Genomic DNA, 23,282 nt, shown 5'->3' with positions numbered 1-23,282 from the left:
CGTTTGCGTGCGAACGAGTTGCTCTTCCTTTTTCCTCTTCTTGAGATCGCGCTTCTCTCGCTGTTCACGCTGGACGTTGGCCATGGAGTATCTCGCGTTGACTGGGGCCGCATGGTTGGCTGTGATCTTGAAATACTTTTTTTTCTCTTCGTCATAATAGAAGCCCGGGATGTTGCCTCTGTTCATCCTGGCGATCGGTCGTGTTCGAGTGGCTGTATGGAAGAAAGGTTCATGTCGGAGTTGCGAACGATCCTGGAGAGCACAGAAGACGGGATACTTGCTGATGGAAGTGGTTCGTTGGCAATGAGATGTGTAGGTAACAATACCTCTGATGTGGTGGAAGTAGGCGGTGGTTGTGATGGCAATGGAGAAGTAAAATCTCCGGAGCTTCACCGGGGCCAAGCCGCACGGGTAGATCATCTTATCTGATGTGTGCATATACCTCCTCGGTAGGTTGTGCCGACGACGATGACGTGCGATGGATGGCAACCGATTGCAATCTATTCACCCACCACCGCGAAGCGATTGGAGGAGGCGAGATGAGGTGGCACCGAGGCGAACATACTCTACAGTACATGATGTGCCTTACATAGTCAACGAAATCCATCTCTCAGCTTGAATGCATCGCGCCGTGTTGCCCTTACGATCAGCCTCCCTAGAAACACATTCTCGTCAGGCACAGCGCCGACTGACGACCATGGCGAATCTCCATCTCGTGGGCAATGCGCCTCCCGCCGCCGACCAGAAGACGACCTTCAGCATCCGCGACTTGCCCAAGAGCAACAACTTCACCTCCAAACTGCCCGCCGACGCCGAATTCCCCACCCCGGCAGCCTCTCACAGGGCGGAGCGGAAAGCGCTGGGCCCGCGACTGGTGCGGAATGCCGCCTACACCTATGTCCGTCCAGAGCCCTTCAGCCAGTCCGAGCTGGTGGCCGTCTCCAAAGCAGCCTTGAGAGATTTGGCCATCGACCCGGCGTCAGTCACCACGGATGACTTCAAAAAGACCGTCGCGGGAGAGCACATCGTGACACTCGACGGTGATGAGCCGAGCGACAAGGACATATATCCGTGGGCTCAGTGTTATGGAGGGTACCAATTCGGGTCGTGGGCTGGCCAGCTGGGAGATGGACGGGCTATATCGCTCTTCGAGACCACCAACCCGGTCACTGGTCGGCGATATGAGATTCAGCTCAAGGGCGCCGGCAAGACACCATACTCGCGCTTCGCAGACGGCAAGGCGGTGGTGCGAAGTAGCATCCGAGAGTTCGTAGTCAGCGAAGCTCTGAATGCGCTCGGTATACCATCCACCAGAGCGCTCAGTTTGACCTTGGGACCCGAAGAGAGGATCCGAAGAGAAACAACGGAACCGGCTGCAATTGTGGCACGATTCGCCGAATCCTGGATCCGCTTTGGCACATTCGACCTGCCGCGATCACGGGGAGACCGAGATATGCTCAGGAAGCTGGCAGACTATGTTGCCGAGGACGTGTTCGCTGGATGGCAGAATCTGCCTGGGAGAGTGCCCACGACCGAGGCGAAGGACGTTGTGGAGGTGAGTCGAGGCGTAGCAAAGGAAGAAGTGCAAGGAGAAGCAGAAGTTGCGGAGAATCGCTATGCTCGACTGTTCCGCGAGGTGGCTCGACGGAATGCAAAGACTGTAGCCGCATGGCAAGCGTATGGCTTCATGAACGGAGTGCTGAACACAGACAATACATCCATCTATGGCCTGTCCATCGACTTTGGGCCCTTTGCTTTCCTCGACAATTTCGACCCGAATTACACGCCGAATCACGACGATCACATGCTCCGCTACTCATACAAGAATCAGCCGAGTATTATCTGGTGGAATCTCATTCGACTCGCCGAAGCTTTGGGGGAGCTGATTGGCGCAGGATCATGGGTAGACGACGAAGAATTCGTGACACAAGGTGTTCGAAAAGAGCGCGCAGACGAGCTCATCAAGCGTGCAGAGACCATCATTGACCGTGTCAAGGAAGAGTACGAGGCAGTGTTTCTAGCAGAGTACAAGCGTCTCATGACAGCTCGCCTCGGCCTAAAACAGACCAAAGAGAGTGATTTCAAAGACCTCTACTCCCAACTCCTCGATACCCTTGAAGCTCTCGAACTCGACTTCAACCACACCTTCCGCCGTCTCAGCAACATCAGCATGGTAGACATTGACAGCCACGCCAAAGCCAAAGAAGTCGCCGGCCGCTTCTTCCACCACGAAGGTCTCGGAAGCCTCGTCAGCCTCACCGAAGACCAAGCCCGCGACCGCCTCGCAACCTGGCTCACACGCTGGCGAACCCGAATTCTCCAAGACTGGCCCAGTTCCGAAGAAGCTCGCACCGAACGAATTGCGGCCATGAAGGCCGTGAATCCGAATTTTGTACCAAGATCTTGGATTCTGGATGAGGTCATTACAGAGGTGGAGAAGAAGGGTAATCGAGACATTTTGAATCAGGTCATGCTCATGGCTTTGGATCCTTTTGCTGATGTGTGGGAAGATGTTGGTGGTAGTAAAGAGGTGCAGGATCGATGGACGGGGGATGTTCCGAGGTATCAACGTGCTATGCAGTGTTCGTGTAGTTCGTAGGTTAAATTAGAGACTACCTAGCTTTTATATCTACCTACCTGACCTAATGAGATATGACTGGCGGGTTTCTTTATAAATTAGGTAACTACCTACGCATCTCTCTACAGGAGCATGTGAATTTGGTAATAGAATTGAACTTCACCAGGTAAGGTAGGTACCTAGGAGGTAGGAGGTAGGTAGGTATGCAAAATTTCGATTTGTCGTCAAAACATCAGAGAGTCCCGTCTACATGATTCATAATTACAACAGCGCCAAGGATCCCGTCCTATATGGTATATATCTATCAAATCTCAGGTACCTACCTACCAATCCATTCCCCCACCAGTCCCTCTCTCCCCACCGGCCAAAATCGCCCTCGCCTTCCCCTCGGCACCCAACCCTTTGGGCAAATGACTCGCCTGCACGCCTTTCCGACCCTTTTGAGTCTTGGCGAGCCTCGCATCCAATTTCGCAAATTCAGGCTCCGCCTCCGTCTCTTCCTTGGTGACTTTCCATTTCGCCGTGCCCAAGACGCCATCGAGTTCGTCCACGGGCGGTAATTTGACATATACCATTCCATCATCGCGAGCTTCGACGGGGAAAGTGGCAATGTTGACGGTTTCGTCATTGCCGCATTTTCCTGCGTCGTCGCCTTTCATGCTGTAGTTGCGCTTGTGCAAGGGACACGAGACCCAGAGTTTGTCGGTTTTGTAGTCTTCGCCAATGAGGCCGTCGCTGAGGACAAAGGCGCGTTTGTGCGGACACATTTGTTGCGTGCAGTAGTATTTGCCTTTGACTTTGAAAATCGCGAGTTGCGTGTCGCCGCGCTTGACGGGTAGGCTGGAGCCCGTTTCCGTGTCGACGAATTGGTCGGAGCGTGCGAGCGGTTGCCAGGCTAGAGTGCTCCATTGTGTGCCTCGGAAATCTTGTGTGGCGGACTCTTTGGCCCAGTGTGCCGGGCGCGTTTGCGTGCGTTCGGGGACCATGTCCATGCCGTCGACGTATTCGTCAGAGTTGCCGAATTGTTTAAAGAGAGCCATTTTCTTGGGGTTGTTGAGCGTTTCGGTCCATTCGCAGAAGAAGGAGCCGACCATTTCTTCCATTTGCTTTTCCAGTTCCGCTGCGATGCCGAGTTTGTCTTCGAGGACGACTTCTTGAAGGTACTTGATGCCGCCGGGGAGGTTCTCGAGCCAGCGCGCTGTGCGCTGCAGCTTGTCGCCAGTGCGGATGTAGAACATCAAATAACGGTCCAAGATGGGAATCACGTCGTCTGGTACGACATCCTTGGCGAGAAGCTCGCTGTGTCGTGGCTTTGCACCACCATTGCCACCCACGAAGATGTTGAAGCCCTTTTCGGTTGCGATGAGGCCGAAATCCTTGTTTTGCGCTTCTGCACACTCGCGTACGCAACCGGACACACCACCCTTGAACTTGTGGGGACCACGGATACTCTTGTAACGCTCCTCGAGACGTACCGCCATGCCGACCGAGTCGCCCACACCGAATCGACACCACGTGGTGCCCACGCAAGACTTGACGGTTCGCAGACTCTTGGCGTAGGCGTGTCCGGATTCGAGGCCGCCATCGATCAGTTCTCGCCAGATCAGTGGGAGGTCATTCTTCTTGGCGCCAAACATGTCGATTCGTTGCCCACCAGTGATTTTGCAGTAGAGTCCGAATTTCTTCGCTACTGTGCCAATGACGATGAGTTTCTCGGCCGTGATTTCACCTCCTGACACTCGCGGCACCACGGAGAACGTGCCGTTACGCTGAATGTTCGCCAAGAAACGGTCGTTGGTATCTTGCAAACCTCGTCGGTCATCGTCGAGAAGATGCTTATTGTAGAGAGATGCTTGAATCGATCCAATGGCCGGCTTGCACACTTCACATCCAGCAGAGTCGGGTTCCTTTCCTGCATGCTTCATCACCTCGCCAAACGTCTGTAACTTCTTGACATAGATGATGTTGAACAGATCTGCTCGTGAGTATTCAAAGTGCGGGCACAGATGGTTCTTGACTTCTTGACCCATGGAAGCCATGGTTTTGTTGAAGATGGTCTGCACGAGTGGCATACATCCACCACAGCCCGTTCCCGCCTTGGTGCACGACTTCACATCACCGATCGACTTGCACGTGCCATCCTTGACGCTCTTCACCACATCGCCTTTCAGCACGTTGTGACACGAGCAGATTTGAGTGTCGTCGTCGAGGTCATCGGCATCGTCGTCGCCAGATTGCTTACCGATGATGAATTCCGAGGGAGACACTTCCAGTGGCTTCTGATTCTTGACCATAGGGACGAGCTTCACGTAGTCTTTGGTATCACCAATCATCATGCCACCTAAAAGGTACTTGCCATCCAGTGTAAAGAGATATTTCTTGTAGATTTGCTGGAACGGGTCCTTGTACGTCAGTGCTTTCACTGGAGCTGGCGGAGGACCATCTGTCAATGCTTTGGCCGAGTCGACCCGGTCTGTCGCCTCCAGACCTTCCTTCTTCGCGCCGCGGGTTTTGGGTAGGTTCTTGGGGCCGTCTCGATCGGCAAAGAAGTCGCCAAAGCTTGCCACTTCGACGCCCAGCAACTTGAGCTTGGTGCTCAAGTCGGGCCTCTTGAACTTCCGATAGGCATGTAATTTGGCTTGGGTCAGATTGAAAGCCAGGACGTCTGCCATTTCGACGCCAGGGGCGATCAGGCCAAAGGTCTGGCTTTCCCAGCTGGCACACTCGCCAATGGCGTAAACATCCTTTTCTGATGTCAGAAGATCCTCATTCACGATGATACCGCCGCCGCGATCGGCGCACTTGATTCCCGCCTTCCGTGCCAGTTCATCTCGGGCCTTGATGCCAATAGCGAAGCATATTGTGGAGCATTCCATCTCTTCGCCGTCTTCAAAGACCACTCCCGTCACGTTGTTGCCGTCGTCTGTCGTGATCTTGCCCACCCTCTTGCTCAATAGGACGTCCAGCCCGAGCTGTCGGACCTGTTCGACTACCATGCCACCTGCGTCGCCGTCGAGTTGTCGGCTGAGCACCCATCGGTTTCGTTCGATGAGCTTGACCTTGCCATACTCTTCGAGGTCCATCATGGCTTTGGCGGCCTCGAGACCGAGCAAGCCTCCACCAACCACGGCACCTACTGTGCCCTTTTTGGTGGCGGAGAAGTCAATCAGCTTTTGCAAGTCCTCGAGTGTGCGGTATACAAAGACTCCATTGGCGTCGTGGCCGGGCGTATGTCGTGGTAAGAGTGCGTTCGACCCGGTGGCTAGCACCAGGATATCGTATGGCACAGTGTCGCCCTTGACAGTCTCGACAGTCTTCTTCGCCGTGTCGATCGATGAGACCAAGGTGTTGAGATGGTATGACAACGAGCCCTCTGGCATCGAAGCATACCATGAAGCTGGGTTGAGATATAGATTCTCGGCTTCTCTGTGTTGGAAGAAGCTCGTCAAGCCGACTCTGTTGTATGCCAAATGGGGCTCGTCCCCAATGACTGTGATATCGTACTCCCTTCTCTTGACGTCCAGCTTCAGGAGCTTCTCGATAAAGGCAATGCCGACCATACCCAGGCCTACGACCACGATCCTCTTTCTGTTTGTGCCATGTGGAATCTCTCCATTTTGCTCCAACTTCTCGACCTTTTCGGGGAGGACGTTTGCCTCGGGGTCGTTCCACTCGCTGTTGCTCATGTTTGCCTACACTTCTCACAGCCAGATTACGAGCAGGAGGCAGGATGAGCAGTAAGGAAAGGAAAAAGAAGAAGATGAAGAAGGTGGAAGAGAAGAGGTCGCAGACTTACAACACCAACAATGGAGCGAGAGCGGGTATACATGACCTATCTATCAGACGGAGCCAAGACTCCAGACTAGGCTGATGAAGTGGGAAGTCAATCAGCTATCTCCAGAGTCGAGGAGAGTAGAGCATCCAATGGCCGCGTGGCACCGGAAAAGGGGGAAGAAGCAAGCAGCATGGTGAGCGGTGGCTGACCATACAGCGAGCTCGAAATGACCACAACAAGTGAGAAAGGCGTGGATTTGGGCGTTGTTTTAGCTTCTCCGAGGGATGGGGGAAAATGTGGTACAGACGTGGGTGAGATGTGTGAAGATGGATGGATTCGTACTGATAAGGAGCGCAGGGCCAGACCGTATGTATATTCCTTATCGCACCAACACGATTACGGGCACGACTTGTGTATAATAATATAATTCTATTTCCAATAGAAGACGTTTAGCTAAGCATTTTATGCACGGACCATGCTTGGCATACACGTGAGTGAAGAAGTGCCGGAAACCGGAGAAGGGTTTATTAAGTAAAAAGTCAAGACTTCCGCACAGCCGTGGCCGTTGACGCTCCTCGTCACCTCCTGCGCGCCGCAAGGAAGTCTTGAAGCCAATTTGTACCGAAAAACACCTTTCTCCGGCGACAATTGAGCGCGCTGGAAGTTGTACAATAACAGTTATAAAGCGTCCACTGCTCCAAAAAGACGCCCATATTCGAGAAAAAGGATCGTTAAATAGTGTTGGAGGCTAGAAGGTGTTGCCCAGCCTTTTCCTGCTGGGCAACCATGCCTCTTTGGGCGTTTTGTCGATAAGAAAACAGTCGTTTCAGTGGTTCGGCGGAGGAGTGTGCAGACTGCGCATGATCCCTGCAAACAACCGCCAAAAGTTCATGGGCCTCCGCGGTAAAACAAGTAAAACAAGTAAAACAACCTCTTCCTCACTCACATTCACTCACCTGTCGCGTACAGTCAGCATCGTGCTAGGAGTTAAGAGGTAACGCTGATGAGGAGACTATAGCCCACTTGCTTTTACTCTGCATCTCCTCGCGATCCGAGTCTCCGTCATTGTAATTAATAAGTCCCTCCTACTACTCTCTATCTCCTCTCAACCGTGGAGGCGAGACGCTCTCCTTGCAAAAAGGACTCACCAAGGTTGGCATCGTGTACATCGAGTCCCCTTGGATGACTCTCTCCAGTCTCCATTGCCACCACTACCCTCGAACCCTCAAACCCTCAAACCCTCCTCGTCCTGCTCTGACAAACATCATTGCGCATATGAGGTGTTTTGACTGCTTGACCTGTTGATCGTTTCAACCACCACCACCATCACCTATTTTACCTACCCCCTACCCTACCCTACCCTACCGTTCTTCTGCAGCGCTACTTGTGTTCGCCATCTTATTGCTCTTCGCTCAATCCCAATCGATATCCACCATGGCAGAATCTCAATTAACTGCAGAAGACAAGCATATGAGGCGCATCCCTGCCGACCTCCCTCCTACCCCGCCAGATTCTCAATCCGAGTCGAGTGCGAGCGACAAGGCAGATGATGATTCCATACAAGGCGGCGACGTCAACTTCCCGCTCCCGCCTAAAAGTGCAGCCCCCACAGAAGTGCTCGAAATCGACAAAAAGACACCCGATAGCTGGCTACCGAGAGACCCTCGACTGATTCGTCTCACTGGTGTACACCCCTTCAATGTCGAAGCACCCCTTTCCGACCTCTACAACGAAGGCTTCTTGACAAGTCCCGAGTTGTTCTACGTTCGCAACCATGGCCATGTTCCACAAGTCGAGGACGATGCCATTCCCAACTGGACCTTTTCGATCGAAGGCATGGTCGAAAACCCCATCACCATGACCCTCGCCGATCTGCTGGAACAGTATGAGCAGCACACATACCCCATTACGCTCGTCTGTGCTGGTAACAGACGGAAAGAACAGAACGTCGTCCGGAAGACAAAAGGCTTCTCGTGGGGCGCGGCTGGCGTATCAACCGCTCTCTGGACTGGTGTCGTCCTCGGTGATGTTCTCCGCAAGGCCAAGCCCAAACGAGGTGCCAAGTACGTGTGCATGGAGGGTGCAGACAAACTGCCCAATGGCTACTATGGCACATCCGTCAAGCTCAACTGGGCCATGGACGAGAACAAAGGCATGATGTTGGCTCACAAAATGAACGGTGAAATGCTACGACCTGACCACGGAAAGCCGTTGCGAGTGGTCATTCCTGGTCAGATTGGAGGTCGAAGTGTCAAGTGGCTGAAGAAACTGATCATCACGGCTGAGCCGAGTGACAACTGGTACCACATTTACGACAACCGCGTGCTGCCAACCATGGTATCGCCAGAAGAATCTGCCAACAACCCGAAATGGTGGATCGATGAGCGATACGCCATCTATGACCTGAGCACCAACTCCGCCTTGGCATACCCTGCTCACGAAGAACAGTTGGGGCTGGTCGGCGCGCCCGACAAGTACCGTGTCAAAGGCTACGCATATGGCGGTGGAGGTCGCCGCGTGACCCGAGTGGAAATCTCCCTCGACAAGGGCAAGACGTGGCGACTAGCCAACATCGACTATGCAGAGGATCGATATCGGGAAGCCTCACCTCGCAAATTGTACGGAGGCACAGTTGACCTGGACTGGCGCGAAGCCAGTTTTTGTTGGTGCTTCTGGAATCTGGACATTGCCGTCTCGGAGCTAGCGGACTCCAAGGACATTCTGGTGCGAGCGATGGATGAAAGCATGAATCTGCAGCCTCGCGACATGTACTGGAGTGTGCTGGGGATGATGAACAATCCCTGGTATCGAGTCACGATTGCGAAAGAAGGCGACTACTTGCGCTTTGAGCATCCCACACAGCCTGCTCTGATGCCCGGAGGCTGGATGGAGCGCGTCAAGAAATCTGGTGGCAACCTCACGAATGGATACTGGGGCGAGCAAATTGGAGGCGAGAATGCCGAAGAGCCCGTGACCGAGGCCGCACAGGAGGTCAAGATGACCAGAGACGACGTGAAGCGGGAAATCACCATTGACGATTTACGGAAACATGATAATGAGGCTGCACCATGGTTTGTCGTGAATGGCGAAGTTTTTGATGGTACAGCATTCATGAAAGATCACCCCGGTGGTGCATCGAGTATCATCTCTGCCGCTGGATTGGACAGTACAGATGAATTCATGGCAATCCGTAAGTTATTCCTACTCTGCACTTTTGTCTTTTTTCTTCCTCAACACTAACATTTCCCAACAGACAGCGAAACAGCCAAATCCATGATGCCCTCCTACCACATCGGCACCCTCGACTCCACCGGCCGCGCCGCTCTCGCCGGCGAAACCATCCAAGAAGACACCAAATCCACCTCCCCAACATTCCTCGACCCCCGAACCTGGAAAAAAGCCATTTTAACCTCCAAAAAAACCATTTCCTGGGACACTCGAATTTTCACTTTCCAACTCGACCACGACACGCAAACTCTCGGTCTCCCCATCGGTCAACATCTCATGATGCGTCTCCGCGACCCCGTCACCCGCGAAGCCATCATTCGAAGTTATACACCCATTTCCTCTCCCTCGCAATGCGGCACCATGGAAATTCTCGTCAAAATCTACTTTGCCCGTCCCGCAGCATCCGGTCCATCCGCAGCAGGAAGTCAAGCAGAAGGAGGAGGCAAAATGTCCCTCGCGCTAGACTCCCTCCCTCTAGGCCACTTCGTCGATTTCAAAGGCCCCATAGGAAAATTCACCTATCTCGGCCCCGGTCTCGTCTCCCTCAACTCCCAACCCCCACCACCTCTGTCCCTCATAAAAACCTTCTACATGATCTGCGCCGGATCAGGCATCACGCCGATTTTCCAAGTATTACGCTCCATCCTCCTCAACCCCTCCGACTCTACAAAATGTCTCGTTCTCGATGGAAATCGATTGGAAGAGGATATTTTGTGTAAATCCCAATTGGACTCTTTTGCACAGAATTATCCGGAGAAGTTGCAGTTGGTGTATACGTTGACGCAGGCGGGCGAGGGTTGGGAGGGGAGGAGAGGGAGGATTTCGAGGGAGTTGTTGGGGGAGTTTGTGGGAGAGAGGAGAAATGAAGAAGAGGGGAGGAGGGATGGGGAGGCTATGGTGTTGATTTGTGGACCGGAGGCGTTGGAGAAGAGTTGTCATACGGCGCTGAGGGAGTTGGGGTGGAGGGATGAGGAGTTGATGTTTTTTTAGGGGTTTTTTTTGTTGAGAGTGGTTTGTTTTTTTGGAGCTGCGGCTACGGCTGCGGCTCAGCTCAGCACTGCACAGCGTTCTGGCAGTTTGGCGTTTGAAGGAGATGAGATGAGATGAAACAGAAACGCGTGGTGGCTGCATCTTCCAAATGATATTTTTTTATGACACGGGCGATTTATTCAAATGTATGTATCTATGAAGTGAAAAATAGTGCAAACAGAGAGAGAGGTTTCTACCTTACCTTACCTACCATCCACAGCATCAGTTCAATCCAGACAAGCAAACAAGCACGTTTCGACTCATACCTGAAAGCATGAATTCATACCTGAGGTACCTAACCATTTTCTTTCCATTGCATCTCGATCTAGCTGCTCCCTACCAGGTACCATGAGACGAGTACATATATTGCTGTCAGCGCTTCTGGCGGCGGAAAATCTGATAGGAGGTAAGACTACCTTACGTTTTGATTTGTAGCGAGGTCGTGATTTTTCTTTTGCTGCTGCTGATGCTTCTGTACATGATATAATCTATTGCTGCTGCTGCTGCTGCTGTCGTTCCATCTCTGCCCCCAACTCTTGAAATGTGCTTATTACATGCACCACTACCTTAAGGGATTACTCCTGAGATTGGGAAACAACCAAACTCACGTATCATCAAGACCCATCAAGCCGAGGAACATCTCCATCATCATCATCATCACGACGAGAAGAAAGCTCCCGATAATCTTCCCCACCACTATTCGAAGATCGATGATGATGCCTTCTCACGACAATTCTCATATACGCCTCATGCAGAACATTTTTCCTCGTCTGATGCATCTCTACATTCCCACCATATCTTTCCATAATCTCCAACATTCGACGGATATCTTCTCGAGCTTTGGTGTAAATTTCATCCGAATCTTCCGAGGAGGAGGAGGAAAGGGCGAGAAATTTGGCTAGAAGTAAAGATTCGGAGAATGCTCGGTGTTGGAAAGCCTTGGTGGATAAGTTAGAGATGCGAAAAAGAAAAAAAAAAGCTGCGGTCGGGAATTACTTACCCACCAAACCACTGCTTCGAATTCAAACAAGCCCCATAGTTTGAAAAAGGCGCACAGAGCTTCGTGCGCGGCTTCTAAAGCGGCCTTGACATTGGCTTCGACGCCTTGCTCCGGGTTTTCCGAAGCGTGGAGTAGCATGAGACTGTGGTAGTAATTCGAAGTCAGAAAGAGGTTTTGCCGCACCACTCGAGGATTAGTAGCGGCTTGTTGTTGGAGAATGGTGTAATCGAGTGTGGTCAGCTGCGAGGGGAAACTTTTGTATAAACGTCGAAATGCGGTGACTAGGGATTCTTTATGCCGTACGCTATTCGCCACAGGAATGGATAATGCGAGTGCAGACGAGAGACTGTCCTGTACGAGATTACCCAGGTGCCACATGGCTCGCATGTATGCAATGTCGGCTTTGGAGGTGGCTTCATCAATCACATGGTGCGGTTGTGGGGGTACGAGTGGTTCGGGAATCTGGGGCGCAATCACATTGATGCTCATGAGATTCTCGATTCTGGAATGTGAGCCCAGGCATACGTCGAGACCATCGTTGCTGAGCTCATTCTCGTCCGAAAGCGATTCGACTGGGACGTCGCTATGCGTTGCTGTGGGAGGAAGCTCCAGCAGGAGAGTAAGAAAAGTATCATGAAAAAATACTGCCTGCCACAGCTTCCGTCGTTGCTGCTTTTCCAATATCGAGGCCTCGGGCACGACAATTTCAGGATCTCGATGGAGTCGCATCGCAAAGGCTTGACGCAGATGAATGCCTGCGAAGGCGTACGCATCACTGGCGTGGTTGTCGTTCATGAGAAAGTAAGACATGAGCAGCATTGCTTGTATGGCCTGCATTGACGTTCGGTTGAGGTACGAATAGACACGCAAGGCTTGATTTGCCGCAGAGCAGTAGAATTCCGCGGTCTGGGATCGTTCTTCAAAAGGCGTGGACTGCATGAATTGCGTCCCAAGTGCATAGATGGCGTAATGTAAAGCTATCAAGGAGGCATCTGTCTTGCCCTTGTCTTCCGCCGGCAGTGCCCAGAAAGTCTCATAGTCCGAATAGAATGTTCGCCGATGCAGGAAGGGGTACACGGTGTCGAAGATGTCAAAGTACTTATTCACAAGTAAGTCGGCCTGGTCTTTACTAGGGAGTACCGTAATGACCTCTGGCAGTCCACCTTGACATGTCCAGTAATTGGAGAAAGGATGCTGCGAGCCCACGCCGAAGACATTACTCGGCGTAGGCTGCTGCGAGATTGGTATATGCGAGAACTTGAATGGTGGATCGCCGCCGTTCGACACAGGCGGACCATATGTTTTCGAGTCAAGAGAAGGCCAGCCATTGTCAGCCAGTGTTGGCGAGGCGTACGTTCCTGACGGTGACTGCATCAAGCTCGTCCGGCGAGCCTTGTTGGGCGGCCTGACGACATGAGTAGCTTTGCTGCTTGGATGAGAAGTACTGCCCTTGCGATCTGATGTGGCCAATATCAGATTGGCGACGGCCGTGTATACACAGGCGCTCTGCCGCTTGATACACGCGAGACAACATGGTCGAACGCGGTCACATTTCGTCTTCCTTTCGACACATTCCAGACACGAGAGCGTGGGCTTGTTGCGCTTCTGTTTGGGCTTGGCTGCTTTCTGGTCACTGTCATTATTTCCCGTACTTGTTGGGCTTCCCGATGGCTTCAAGGGAGTGTGTGGGTTGGTGTCGATATCGTTGGTGTCGATACTGTTGTTGGTGTTGATATCGTTGGTCGAGCGGTCCAAGGTTTCCGCATCGCCAGGGACTTGGCCAGTATCGTGGATGGTGTCTGTACTCTCCAAAGTGTCCAGCATATCAATGCCAATCTGTGCATCCTGCATGGGCCCGGGCGTAATGTCCATCATCGTTATACCCGGGGAGCGAGGGTTGCACAAGTCCTTGTGGGGATGTTCGGTCTTTGGTCCCTCTCTGTTTCTGATCAGCAAGAGCCGCGAGTTGCCGAGGTCTGGACTGGCGGAAGGGCCGTGCTCGTGCAAATCAGATATGCCTGTGCTGTATGTCTACCTATTATATATGTAAATGCTACAAAGGTAGAGCTCGGGCGCTCAACATGGGGTGGTGGTGGTGGTGGTTCCTATAATCGTCGTAGCCTCAATCGACACCATTTAGAGATGGCTGCAGGGAGAAAGAACCACGCGATGGATCAATGCTGAATACAGCCAGAGGGCATCCGCCATACCAGAGTCTGCGGATCGATAGTCCGACACAAGCACTGCAGAATGCGATGCAGCTTTTCGATTGACACCCTCGTCTACAACCTGGCTTCCTCCACTTTGACACCATCACTCGTCCCGTTTCTCGAAGATGAAGAGTGCTTCATCTTTGCCCGGAAATGATGGAAGTGGAACCTGCAGTACCTTCTCCCAATTGGGCAGCTCTCGTGCCATCCAATCTGCTATGGTTTCTTTCGCAAAAGCCGTGAAACCACTAGCATTCTGAGCGCCCGCTGAGATTATTGTCGTACCGTCTGCAAGCACGTAATTAGCGAGATTGGGCGAGGCAGACCCAGAAGCCTCAGACTTACCGTAAGCTTTAATCATCTTGGACGTGAACTCGAGTCCTACCATGGGGTATACAAGCAAGAGCACGCCGTCTTTTCCTCCTTGGTTCTGTTGCAGCCACTTGTGCCCATCGGTCGCGATGGTGTCGCCTATCCACATCGTTCTCCACTCGCTCAACCCATTGTCTACAGCGATCACATTCAGCTTTTTCTTGGGGTTGGTCTCCAACCTTCGTAGCATATAGGTCCAATAACCGTTTCCACTTCCTACATCAAGGATTGTCCTTCCTTTTGCGACCTGCTGTATGTACGACAACGCTTCGTATGACGGACATACACAACCGAAGTGGTGGTACAGGATAGGCAGGATGGCATGACTGAATCGCACATTCACTGTGTTGTCCTCTGGTCCTGCCCATTCGAGATTCTGATTCGCCCATGCGGAAACGTCGAAGTACGGATTGACGTGGAGCTTGGACTTGTTCACAACAAGTTTACGCGCAGCGTCTGGCGGAGCATACAAGGCTTGCAGATGCTGAGCGATATCCGCTCTGACAGACTCTTTCTTTGCATTGGAGCCGAGGGCAGTGAGCGCCTTCGAGGTTACAGTGGTCGGGCGGAAAATGTCGGTGTAGGAAGTGATATCGGCGGCACTTGGATTGGGCCTCTGAAAAGAGTCTTAGGACTATATACGGGACATGAGAGGACGATCTCGTCACTTGAGTCCGACGTCGCGTATGTATCTGCTTACCGGCTTTCCTTCGCCATCCCGATACCATGCGTGCAAGCCATTAATGCCACCTGCCTGAACATGTGACTGCGCTTGCTCTAACGTCACCTCTGCCGTTGCTTTATAGGCGTATGTATCCCGCACGCGAAGTCCGAACGCTTTGATGATGAACTTGCGGAAGTCATTGTCAATTGGCAGCGTGAAGTCTTCTTTGGCCCAGGTCTCGAAGAACTGGTCCGGTTCAAATGTGGAAGAGCCGTCGGTCTGTGGCTTCTTCGGTATGGGCATCTTCCAGCTGGCACACGCCTGACGACTTCAATGATCCTCGGTGGAATAGTTATCGTCGTTCTCGCTCAGCACGTTGTCGAAACACATCACTTTTATCCGATGAAGAGTGGGATGAAATATGTTTGGGACTGGAACCAGTTAGCTCTACCAACGGGTATCATCCGGAGAGAGGCCCGCCCCGCCTTCCCTTCTCGCGCGTCATATTCGGCTAGGAGGTAGTGCGGCCGCCGGAGACACCTTCGCGTCTGGCTCGCTCGCGCCCGAATTTCAACACGACCAACCTGATTAACAGACCCAACACATCGCTATGGACGAGGACATGGAAGACGTAACCCGCAATGAGGAAGAGTCAGGAGAGGAGTATGACGAGAACGCGGACGAGGACTTCAACCCAGACCAAGTGAAGGAGGATGCCGACAATTCTGAATCATCGGGAGATGACGATGAGGATCGAGACGACGCTTCGAGCAAAACAACGAAGAAGAAGCCCAGCAAGAGGAAAGTAGAGGCGCCCGAATTCGATCTGGATTCAGGAGATGAAGCTACAATCAAAGAGCGCAAAACCAAGCGGAGGAAGAAGGATATAGCACACGATGAGGACTCGGGCGGCGAAGGAGGCTTTGTACGCACCCGGAGGCAACGTGCCGTCGAGAGAGAGGAGCGCAGGAATCGGAAGAAGGGCGTACGTGAGGGCGCGGTGACGATCGATGTGGACCAATTATGGGCAGAGCTCAGCAGTATACCAGTTGGACGAGTCGCCCTACCACCTCCGAAACTCGATGTTGAAGATATGGATGCCGGCGCAGAAGGTAACAAGGAAAATTCGGCTGAAGCAGCATCAAAACAAATGGTCACGATCAAACGAAAAAGCCAATATGCCGGAGAAATTACCTACATTGACGTAGAGGTATCACGGACTTCCAAAGAAGCAATACAATACTTTCGAGAACATCCCGAGCTAGATCCCGATAGAGCGGCGCCCAGCACTGCGACAGATGCAGCAAACCCATCAAAGGCGACCAATCGTCCTTTACGCAGGCCGTCAATGTTCGAGCCTAACCCTGCTGGTCTGGTCAAAGGAGTCCCGCCGGAGAAATTACGACATAGAGCACCGAGTCGCATCGACGTCCTGCTGGCGCAAAGGAGGGAAGATGCGAAGAAGAAAGCGCAAAAGTTGAGTACTGTGCAGATGAGCCAGTATGATTGGAAGAGTTATGTTGAGAAGGAGGAGGGTTTGAAGGATGAACTGGACATGTACCAAAGAAGCGGAAATCGTTTTTTGGAGAAGGAGTCCTTTTTGGATCGTGCTGCTGGGGCCAGAGAGGCTGCCGCGAGGGACGCACGGCTGAAGATTTGATGCGCCTTGTAGGCTTGTGGCGTGCACAGTGGACTGCCACGATTTGCATACTGGTGGTACCCCTGATAGCTACCTACCATAGTTATGCATGCATAATAATAATGCTTGTCTTATGCACGTGTCATACAATTTACGCGTCAACGTCGCGTGGTTCAGACCGATCCAGTGTTCGTGCCAATAGTTCATGTACGTTCTTCGCTCTTCACGTCCACCAACACCACGACCACGACTACCACTCTTCTCCCTCAAATATGGCCGAATCATCCAAAGCTGCTTCTAACGGTGTGAAGGCGAACGCCAACGGCACGCCTTCCAACTATGAGCTTCCATGGGTGGAGAAATATCGTCCCGTCTTCCTCGACGACATTGTCGGCAACACCGAAACCATCGAACGCCTCAAGATCATTGCGAAAGATGGCAACATGCCCCATGTCATCATCAGCGGAATGCCTGGGATTGGAAAAACCACCTCCGTCCTCTGCCTTGCCCGCCAGCTCCTCGGGGAAGCCTACAAAGAAGCCGTCCTCGAACTCAACGCTTCTGACGAGCGTGGTATCGATGTCGTGAGGAACAGAATCAAGGGGTTTGCTCAAAAGAAGGTCACTCTTCCGCCCGGGAGGCAGAAAATTGTCATCCTGGATGAGGCGGATAGTATGACCAGTGGAGCGCAGCAGGCTTTGAGAAGGACAATGGAGATTTATTCGGGCACAACGAGATTCGCGTTCGCGTGTAATCAGAGCAACAAGATTATTGAGCCTTTGCAATCGAGATGCGCGATCCTGAGATATGCGCGTTTGACGGATGCGCAGGTGGTTAAGAGGATCAATCAGATCTGTAAGGCAGAGAACGTGCAGTTCAGTGATGATGGGCTTGCGGCGTTGGTGTTCAGTGCGGAGGGAGATATGAGGCAGGCCATCAACAACTTGCAGAGTACGCATGCTGGCTTTGGATTCGTGAATTCGGATAATGTGTTTCGAGTGGTAGATAGTCCGCATCCGATCAAGGTGCAGGCTATGATCAAGAGTTGTCATGAACGGAATGTGGATGAGGCATTGGACGCTCTGAAGGAGTTGTGGTGAGTTGCTCTCCCTGCTATCTGAATACACAAGCTCTCACGACGTGCTAACATCTGGTCAGGGGACTGGGCTACTCGTCCCACGACATCATCAGCAGTATGTTCAAAGTGACAAAAACGATTCCTTCGCTCGCAGAGCACACGAAGCTGGAATTCATTCGTGAGATTGGATTCACTCACATGCGGATCTTGGAGGGAGTACAGACCTATCTTCAGCTTGCTGGGTGTATAGCTAAGCTCTGCAAGTTGAACATGAAGCCAGAGCTGTTCGTTGCACCCAAGAAGTGAGGGGAGAGGTGTCTGTCTGATCTGAGACGGGCGACGCGTATATACTGCTTATTAGCGCGGCGTTGGTGGATGTGAATGGGAAAATGGACGATTGGTCTTGATATCTTTTGCATGAAAACTCTCAGTAGGGCACGCGCTCGCTCTGTCGGGAGACAATTGGTGACATGATTGCGTGCTCGGGTGTAGGTTGGCGCAGCTACTGGCCCGCCTTGAGTGAAGTCGCTCCCCACTTCCAGACATCAACATGACCTTTACGACTTCTACGACCACCACATCACAAAGCATGACAGATCCTGTGGACAAGCTGCGTGCGATCGCCGAGGTACTAACTTTGTGCGAAGACTGCGAATCAAGAATACTGGGTCAGCGGCGCCAGCGACCGGCGGAGGAGGTGCCGCTTCTCGATTTACCCATTGACGAGCAACAAAGCTGCTGCGACAACAACAACACAGATGGAGACCGCGGCCGGAAGCGCATACCTCGAGCAGGCACGCCCATACCCCAGCAGCGCGACCGCACCTCAAGACTGCTGCAGCCAACACCCTCGCCCGAGGATGGTGAAGGTCCAATAAACGACGTGTCCTACAAACGCTGCTTTGTCAACAACGTGCGCGCCGTTGATTGCGACCTTCAGGCATTTACCCTCCGCGACTGCGACCTGGACAGTGTCACCTTTCGGAATTGCAATTTCGCAGATGTCGTCTTTGAGGACCTGAAGTTGAAGAACGTGACATTCTGCAATGTCGATTTTCGCAATGTGTGGCTCCGAGACATCAAGTGGATCTGCGCTCTCTGGGATGGAGTCGGACTAGCGAATGCCATGGTGACTGGCTTCAGCTTCGTGCGCGATACCAAGGATGAGAAGCGGCCGAGACTGACTCTCTCGCTCAAGGCCAGGCCGACGAGCGTCTTCAGCAAGACCCGGATATTGTACCCCCTCGGGGCGCGCAAAGCCAATGTAGTGCAGGACGGGGAATCGAAAGTGTTTTGTCAGGAGAGGAAGGAAGAGCTACTGCAACTACCTGACCGTGTGGTGGATCTGATAGTGGCACACCTGTTCCCTCGCCCGCGCGACAAGAATTCCAACGCAGTGATGATGGTAAGGCGGGCGCGTACCGTACCTATATGTTGTGACTGATGCTAACATCCCCCAGAGCGACGTTCCGGTCTCGTCTCCGTCCAAAAACACGACATATCAATCCACGTACACCATCCGCAGCCCTTTTGGCTTCCGTTCTCCATCTTTCACCTACCACGGCTGGCCATATTGCAGCACTGTCACACCTCGTTCCCCTGAGCAGCAGGCCGACTCGTTTAGCCTCGATTTCTGCATTCCGTTTCTGTCTGCCTCCAAGCAGTGCTACGATCTCGCCATCACGCACGTTTACGACCGACGCTTCCACTTCGACGACAAACCAGAACGTTGCTTGGCCTTCCTGCAAGACCACACCGCTCCAGAGCACAAACTGCTCGGCATTGTCCTCCGCTACTCTTCACAGACAGATCCTACCGTCTGGCGCCAACTCTTTGAATCACTCCAGACAGACAAAGACGCGATCAGCGAGCTGACTGTGGAGATCTCGGACGAGTTTTGGAGCTCCAGCATCTGGAGAGCAACATGTTATCCAGAAACATTGATCGGTTGGAAAGGTTGGAATGGAGTCTGGGCACAACAATTGACAGACCCCAAAGATGTGGAGAAGAGTCCTCTAGAGCTTGTGGCGAGACTGCCAGGATCGAGACTACACGATGGGAAAGTCCCCAGAAAGGCGGAGGATGTGCGGTTCTTTTTGGACATTCCAGGAGCAAAAGGTTCTCCGAGTCGAGAGGCGTTCGTGGAAGTAGTGCAGATGAAGTTGAGGATGAGAATGCTGAGTGTGACGGGTCCGTGAGTGATACGATACAAATCGTTTGACTCCTCGCGGGCGAGCAACAAGCTTCTTTCTCTGCCTCATGGGGTTGGTCAGTCAAAATGGAATTTCCAGCTCTCTTCTGCGGAGCAGCAGCTCTATACAGTTACGAAAACAGACCTTTGGCAAAAAGGCATGTTTTATGTTCTTGACTAAGGTACCTAGGTAGGTATATGCAATTGGGAGGGAATGAAAACAGCCTTTTCCTCCTCCCCTTCCTTTCCCTCCCCAACAACCTCTACTGCCCCATCACCCTCACCCCCCATCACCATTACCATTGCCGCCATCAGCCCCTATCTCCCCGCCACCACCTCCCACCCCATCACCCTCCACTTTACACACCCTCCTAACCCCAAACAAAGTCCCCACAAACCCAACTTCCCTCCGATTCACTCTCTCCACTTGCCTTCTCCTCCGCAATTCCCCTGCAGTGGGAGCTTTCATCCTCGGACTCACTCGACCCCCCGCCAGCAAGAAGAGGGTCCTGGGAACGCGTTCTGCATCGTTCAAGCAGCTACTGCGTCCGAGATAGGCTCGAGCGGTCCTTACGAAGGGTAAAGGGGTGGATTTTGCTTCTTTGTTGGTAGAAGCGTCGCCGCCGCCGCCTCGGAGGTGGGGTTGGAAGGGGGGATTTTTCTTGTTTTGAGATGAGGATGAGGATGAGGATGAGGATGAGGATGAAGCAGAAGAGTCGAGAGTCAATTCGGGCATAAACTCTTTTTGTGAAAAGGATTTGAAAATCGACAATGGCTGCTGTTGAGGAGGAGGTTGATCTTTTGAACTTCTCCACCAATCGCGAATTCTCCTTTTCTTCTCCTTTTTTCTCTGACCCTTCCCCCTCTCACCCCCTAAATCTCCAGCAGCAGCAGCAGCAACAACATCTTCCATCCTCCCTTTCTCTACCTCCACCGCCCCTCCCAGTCCACCACTAACAACACTAACCTGCTCCCAAGAATCCCTCACACCCCCCGCAAAAATCTCCCACGAAGCCGGCCTTCTCAACCCAACTTTCCCCGCTCCTCCCCCCTCCCCCTCCCCCGACCTCGAAGTAACTCTCACCTCCGGCCTCGTGAGCAACAAAATTTTCAGCACAGCCACAAGTTGCGGAATTAGTAATCCCTCCAAAGATTTCACCATGCAAGTTTTATCTCGCGGAGAAATTTCTCGGACGAGATTTTGAATGTGTTGGAGATGAGGGAGGTCGGTTGGGTGGACGAGCATGATTTGTTCTCTGCGAGTTGAGGAGCTGAAAGGGGTGACAGGGGTAAAAGGGGTAAACGTTGCGCAGCGGCCGATGGGGCGGATGGTGTGGTAGATTTCGAGTTCGAGGGGGGAGAGATTTTTGATGGTGAGGGGATCGATATTGGGACGTTTAGGAATGGGGCCGTGGAATTGACGTTTGGAGGAGATGTTGTTGTTATTTTTGGAAATTTGCTCTCGTTCATGTTGTTGTCTTTTTCGCCATGCTGCGATGTGTTCTTCGGGGAGGAGACGATGAGTGGGATTATAGGTACGCTGATATTGGCAGGTGTGACGTTGAGTTTGGAAATTCTCAATGGTCATGACACGGATTTCTGGTCGGGGTGGTTGTTTTTCTTTTTTCTTCTTCTTTTTCTTGTTGTTGTTGTTGCCGCCATATCCTATCAGTCGAAGAAGTTGTTGGAGAAGACACGGCCGCTGAGGAGGCTGAAGGGGAGAAACTGGTGGTCGACTGACTTCAAGTCTACGAGCGACATTGAATATATCCCTGCTGCGAGGAGTGTCGTAATTTTCTGGTCCACGAAGGTGTGTCTCAGGGGGTGATGTGGCGGCTTGCGTGCCTAGAGGATTGGAGCCAATCACCCGTTTGCCAATGGGATCAACGATACTCACCATGGTGCCTCTGCAGATTGAAAGGAGGAGGAGGAAGAGGAAGAGGAGACTTATTGACAGCAAGATACAAGAGCATACCTGATACTAGCCCGCCTCATGCCATGTCGCCAGTGGCTAATCGCATACACTACAGATTGCCATGTCGCGGTACAAGTTGCATACCCTATGGAATGCCCATTCTCTCGGCATTGCGATCATTGAGACCCCAGGCCTGGGAGCTACCATCATGTACTGTAGCTCTTCGCATATCTGTAGCCATGTCATCAGTCATTGAACGCATTCATCACCACCACCACACACAAAGAAAGAGAGAAGATCTCACTCACCACGCTTGTATTTGCCCTCAAAGCTCCCACCCGTACTTCGATGCATAACGCAAGTATTATCCCACAGAATCACATCACTCGCATTCTCCCACGGGATACTGACCACATATTTCGACTGACAAGCATGCTGATACAATGCATCAATCAATTCCTTCGACTTCTCCGGAGCAACGCCCTCGAGATGATGCACATGCGCAGCAATATAAATATTCCATCTCCCACTCGCTTCATGTCGTTGAATCAGTTTATGTCTCGCCATGAAGTGATCCTCAGGGATAACGCCTTCGAGAGCATCCGGAGCCGCTAGCTTGCGAGAATGATAGAGAGAGTGGCAGGCAACATAATCATTTTCAAGAAGTTCACGCTTCAAATCCTCTGAAAGGTCGTCGAATGCTGTTCTTGTATCCGCATACTCAGTGGCTCCTCCAGTACCAGCGGGAGGAAGCTCGTGAGCTCGAAGAATACTATAGCCGGCTCGTCGCGGATTGAAGGAACTGTCCACGTGGAAGAGATTGTTGCCCTGGATGTGATTTTAGCATACAATATCATTCATCTCCTCAGGTATAGTAAAGACCTGAAGCCAAAAAAAGGGGGGGGGGGGGCGGGGGGGAAGTAGGTAGATATTGATCCAACGCACTTTATTCATCGCCGACCGATGCGAATCCAAAGGCGCTATGTCCCCATTTTCCAACAGATTCGAAACATCGAACAGTTCGGGAAAGTCCAGACGGTGCTTTTTCCCTGCTTTGGTATGAGGAGTAATATCATCCAGTTCTCCAAATTTGGCCGCGAAAGCTACATGTCTGGCATCGTCAAGTCCGGTTTGAGGGAACCGAATCACACCGTACTGCAATGGAAAAGTACTATCATTAGAGTCTGATATCGATATCGAAGGGAGTGTAAGATCGTAGACACGCACCTTGGCGATCGCAGCAAGAAGTTCTTCAAAAGTGGAGTCTGGAATGGGCTGAGAGAAGTCCAAGCCAGATATCTCAGCTGCGAAAGAAGGATGCAGTTCGCGTATGGTAAAGTTGTTTTCTCGGTGAGGCATAGTGGAAATACTAGATCCGTTAGACTTGTCTAGAAGTAGTTATTAATTCTGTCACTAGACCTCCCGAGTGGGACTTCGATTAAGTAGTTGGATCTCACAGCTCGCCGAGTACGTACTTGTTATAGTAGAGGTACTCCTCATACCTCCAGAGCTCCCCGGCTAACGTGCCGTTCGCTTGGCATTTTATAGGAGAGTTCATGTAGCATCTCCGATTATTAAGACCTGCCCTCCCAGGTAGATGCAG

General features: G+C 52.2%; 10 protein-coding genes across 10 annotated transcripts; 5 read left to right on the top strand and 5 right to left on the bottom strand.

Annotated features, from left to right (window-relative positions):
- Positions 1-544: 544 nt before the first annotated feature.
- Positions 545-2,661, top strand: SEPMUDRAFT_123542 (UPF0061-domain-containing protein). Its single transcript, XM_016901847.1, has one exon. The coding sequence runs from the start codon at positions 698-700 to the stop codon at positions 2,597-2,599; it is 1,902 nt and encodes a 633-aa protein (XP_016763321.1). The 5' UTR covers positions 545-697; the 3' UTR covers positions 2,600-2,661.
- Positions 2,662-2,798: 137 nt separating this feature from the next.
- On the bottom strand, positions 2,799-6,553 carry SEPMUDRAFT_147137 (nitrite reductase). Its single transcript, XM_016904106.1, has one exon. It carries the CDS (start codon positions 6,262-6,264, stop codon positions 2,902-2,904), a length of 3,363 nt encoding a protein of 1,120 aa, XP_016763320.1. The 5' UTR covers positions 6,265-6,553; the 3' UTR covers positions 2,799-2,901.
- A 933-nt stretch (positions 6,554-7,486) lies between these two features.
- Positions 7,487-10,795, top strand: SEPMUDRAFT_59767 (nitrate reductase [NADPH]). The gene is made up of 2 exons (XM_016909505.1): positions 7,487-9,543; positions 9,607-10,795. The coding sequence occupies exons 1-2, from the start codon at positions 7,788-7,790 to the stop codon at positions 10,569-10,571; spliced, it is 2,721 nt and encodes a 906-aa protein (XP_016763319.1). The 5' UTR covers positions 7,487-7,787; the 3' UTR covers positions 10,572-10,795.
- A 227-nt stretch (positions 10,796-11,022) lies between these two features.
- SEPMUDRAFT_161432 (Fungal_trans-domain-containing protein) lies at positions 11,023-13,485 on the bottom strand (the record flags this gene model as incomplete). The annotated part of the gene is made up of 4 exons (XM_016907938.1): positions 11,023-11,082; positions 11,339-11,548; positions 11,611-13,229; positions 13,263-13,485. The coding sequence occupies 4 exons, from the start codon at positions 13,483-13,485 to the stop codon at positions 11,023-11,025; spliced, it is 2,112 nt and encodes a 703-aa protein (XP_016763318.1).
- A 438-nt stretch (positions 13,486-13,923) lies between these two features.
- SEPMUDRAFT_38730 (uncharacterized protein) lies at positions 13,924-15,159 on the bottom strand (the record flags this gene model as incomplete). Its single annotated transcript, XM_016908716.1, has 3 exons — positions 13,924-14,108; positions 14,166-14,808; positions 14,893-15,159. 3 exons carry the CDS (start codon positions 15,157-15,159, stop codon positions 13,924-13,926), a joined length of 1,095 nt encoding a protein of 364 aa, XP_016763317.1.
- A 311-nt stretch (positions 15,160-15,470) lies between these two features.
- SEPMUDRAFT_147134 (BCNT-domain-containing protein) lies at positions 15,471-16,575 on the top strand. Its single transcript, XM_016904105.1, has one exon. It carries the CDS (start codon positions 15,479-15,481, stop codon positions 16,514-16,516), a length of 1,038 nt encoding a protein of 345 aa, XP_016763316.1. The 5' UTR covers positions 15,471-15,478; the 3' UTR covers positions 16,517-16,575.
- A 129-nt stretch (positions 16,576-16,704) lies between these two features.
- Positions 16,705-18,263, top strand: SEPMUDRAFT_59755 (P-loop containing nucleoside triphosphate hydrolase protein). The gene is made up of 2 exons (XM_016909504.1): positions 16,705-17,591; positions 17,654-18,263. Exons 1-2 carry the CDS (start codon positions 16,768-16,770, stop codon positions 17,877-17,879), a joined length of 1,050 nt encoding a protein of 349 aa, XP_016763315.1. The 5' UTR covers positions 16,705-16,767; the 3' UTR covers positions 17,880-18,263.
- Positions 16,705-19,771, top strand: SEPMUDRAFT_59753 (uncharacterized protein; the record flags this gene model as incomplete). Its single annotated transcript, XM_016909503.1, has 3 exons — positions 16,705-17,591; positions 17,654-18,978; positions 19,034-19,771. The coding sequence occupies exons 2-3, from the start codon at positions 18,124-18,126 to the stop codon at positions 19,769-19,771; spliced, it is 1,593 nt and encodes a 530-aa protein (XP_016763314.1). The 5' UTR covers positions 16,705-17,591; positions 17,654-18,123.
- A 273-nt stretch (positions 19,772-20,044) lies between these two features.
- On the bottom strand, positions 20,045-21,664 carry SEPMUDRAFT_114314 (uncharacterized protein; the record flags this gene model as incomplete). Its single annotated transcript, XM_016901088.1, has 1 exon — positions 20,045-21,664. One exon carries the CDS (start codon positions 21,662-21,664, stop codon positions 20,045-20,047), a length of 1,620 nt encoding a protein of 539 aa, XP_016763313.1.
- A 160-nt stretch (positions 21,665-21,824) lies between these two features.
- Positions 21,825-23,038, bottom strand: SEPMUDRAFT_59750 (taurine catabolism dioxygenase; the record flags this gene model as incomplete). The annotated part of the gene is made up of 4 exons (XM_016909502.1): positions 21,825-21,910; positions 21,988-22,507; positions 22,625-22,834; positions 22,907-23,038. The coding sequence occupies 4 exons, from the start codon at positions 23,036-23,038 to the stop codon at positions 21,825-21,827; spliced, it is 948 nt and encodes a 315-aa protein (XP_016763312.1).
- Between the last annotated feature and the right edge of the window lie 244 nt (positions 23,039-23,282).

The sequence above is a fragment of the Sphaerulina musiva genome, assembly GCF_000320565.1.
Source record: "Sphaerulina musiva SO2202 unplaced genomic scaffold SEPMUscaffold_2, whole genome shotgun sequence".
In the NCBI taxonomy this organism is placed as follows: Eukaryota; Fungi; Ascomycota; class Dothideomycetes; order Mycosphaerellales; family Mycosphaerellaceae; genus Sphaerulina; species Sphaerulina musiva.
Note: the sequence above shows the minus strand (reverse complement) of the source record. Positions and strands in the feature narration are given on the sequence as shown.

Coding starts and splice junctions, on each gene's coding strand:
- SEPMUDRAFT_59767 (XM_016909505.1), top strand. CDS start 7,788: ATGGCAGAATCTCAATTAACTGCAGAAGACAAGCATATGAGGCGCATC. Junction 9,544..9,606: donor AGATGAATTCATGGCAATCC/GTAAGTTATTCC, acceptor ATTTCCCAACAG/ACAGCGAAACAGCCAAATCC.
- SEPMUDRAFT_59755 (XM_016909504.1), top strand. CDS start 16,768: ATGGCCGAATCATCCAAAGCTGCTTCTAACGGTGTGAAGGCGAACGCC. Junction 17,592..17,653: donor GACGCTCTGAAGGAGTTGTG/GTGAGTTGCTCT, acceptor ACATCTGGTCAG/GGGACTGGGCTACTCGTCCC.
- SEPMUDRAFT_147137 (XM_016904106.1), bottom strand. CDS start 6,264: ATGAGCAACAGCGAGTGGAACGACCCCGAGGCAAACGTCCTCCCCGAA.
- SEPMUDRAFT_147134 (XM_016904105.1), top strand. CDS start 15,479: ATGGAAGACGTAACCCGCAATGAGGAAGAGTCAGGAGAGGAGTATGAC.
- SEPMUDRAFT_123542 (XM_016901847.1), top strand. CDS start 698: ATGGCGAATCTCCATCTCGTGGGCAATGCGCCTCCCGCCGCCGACCAG.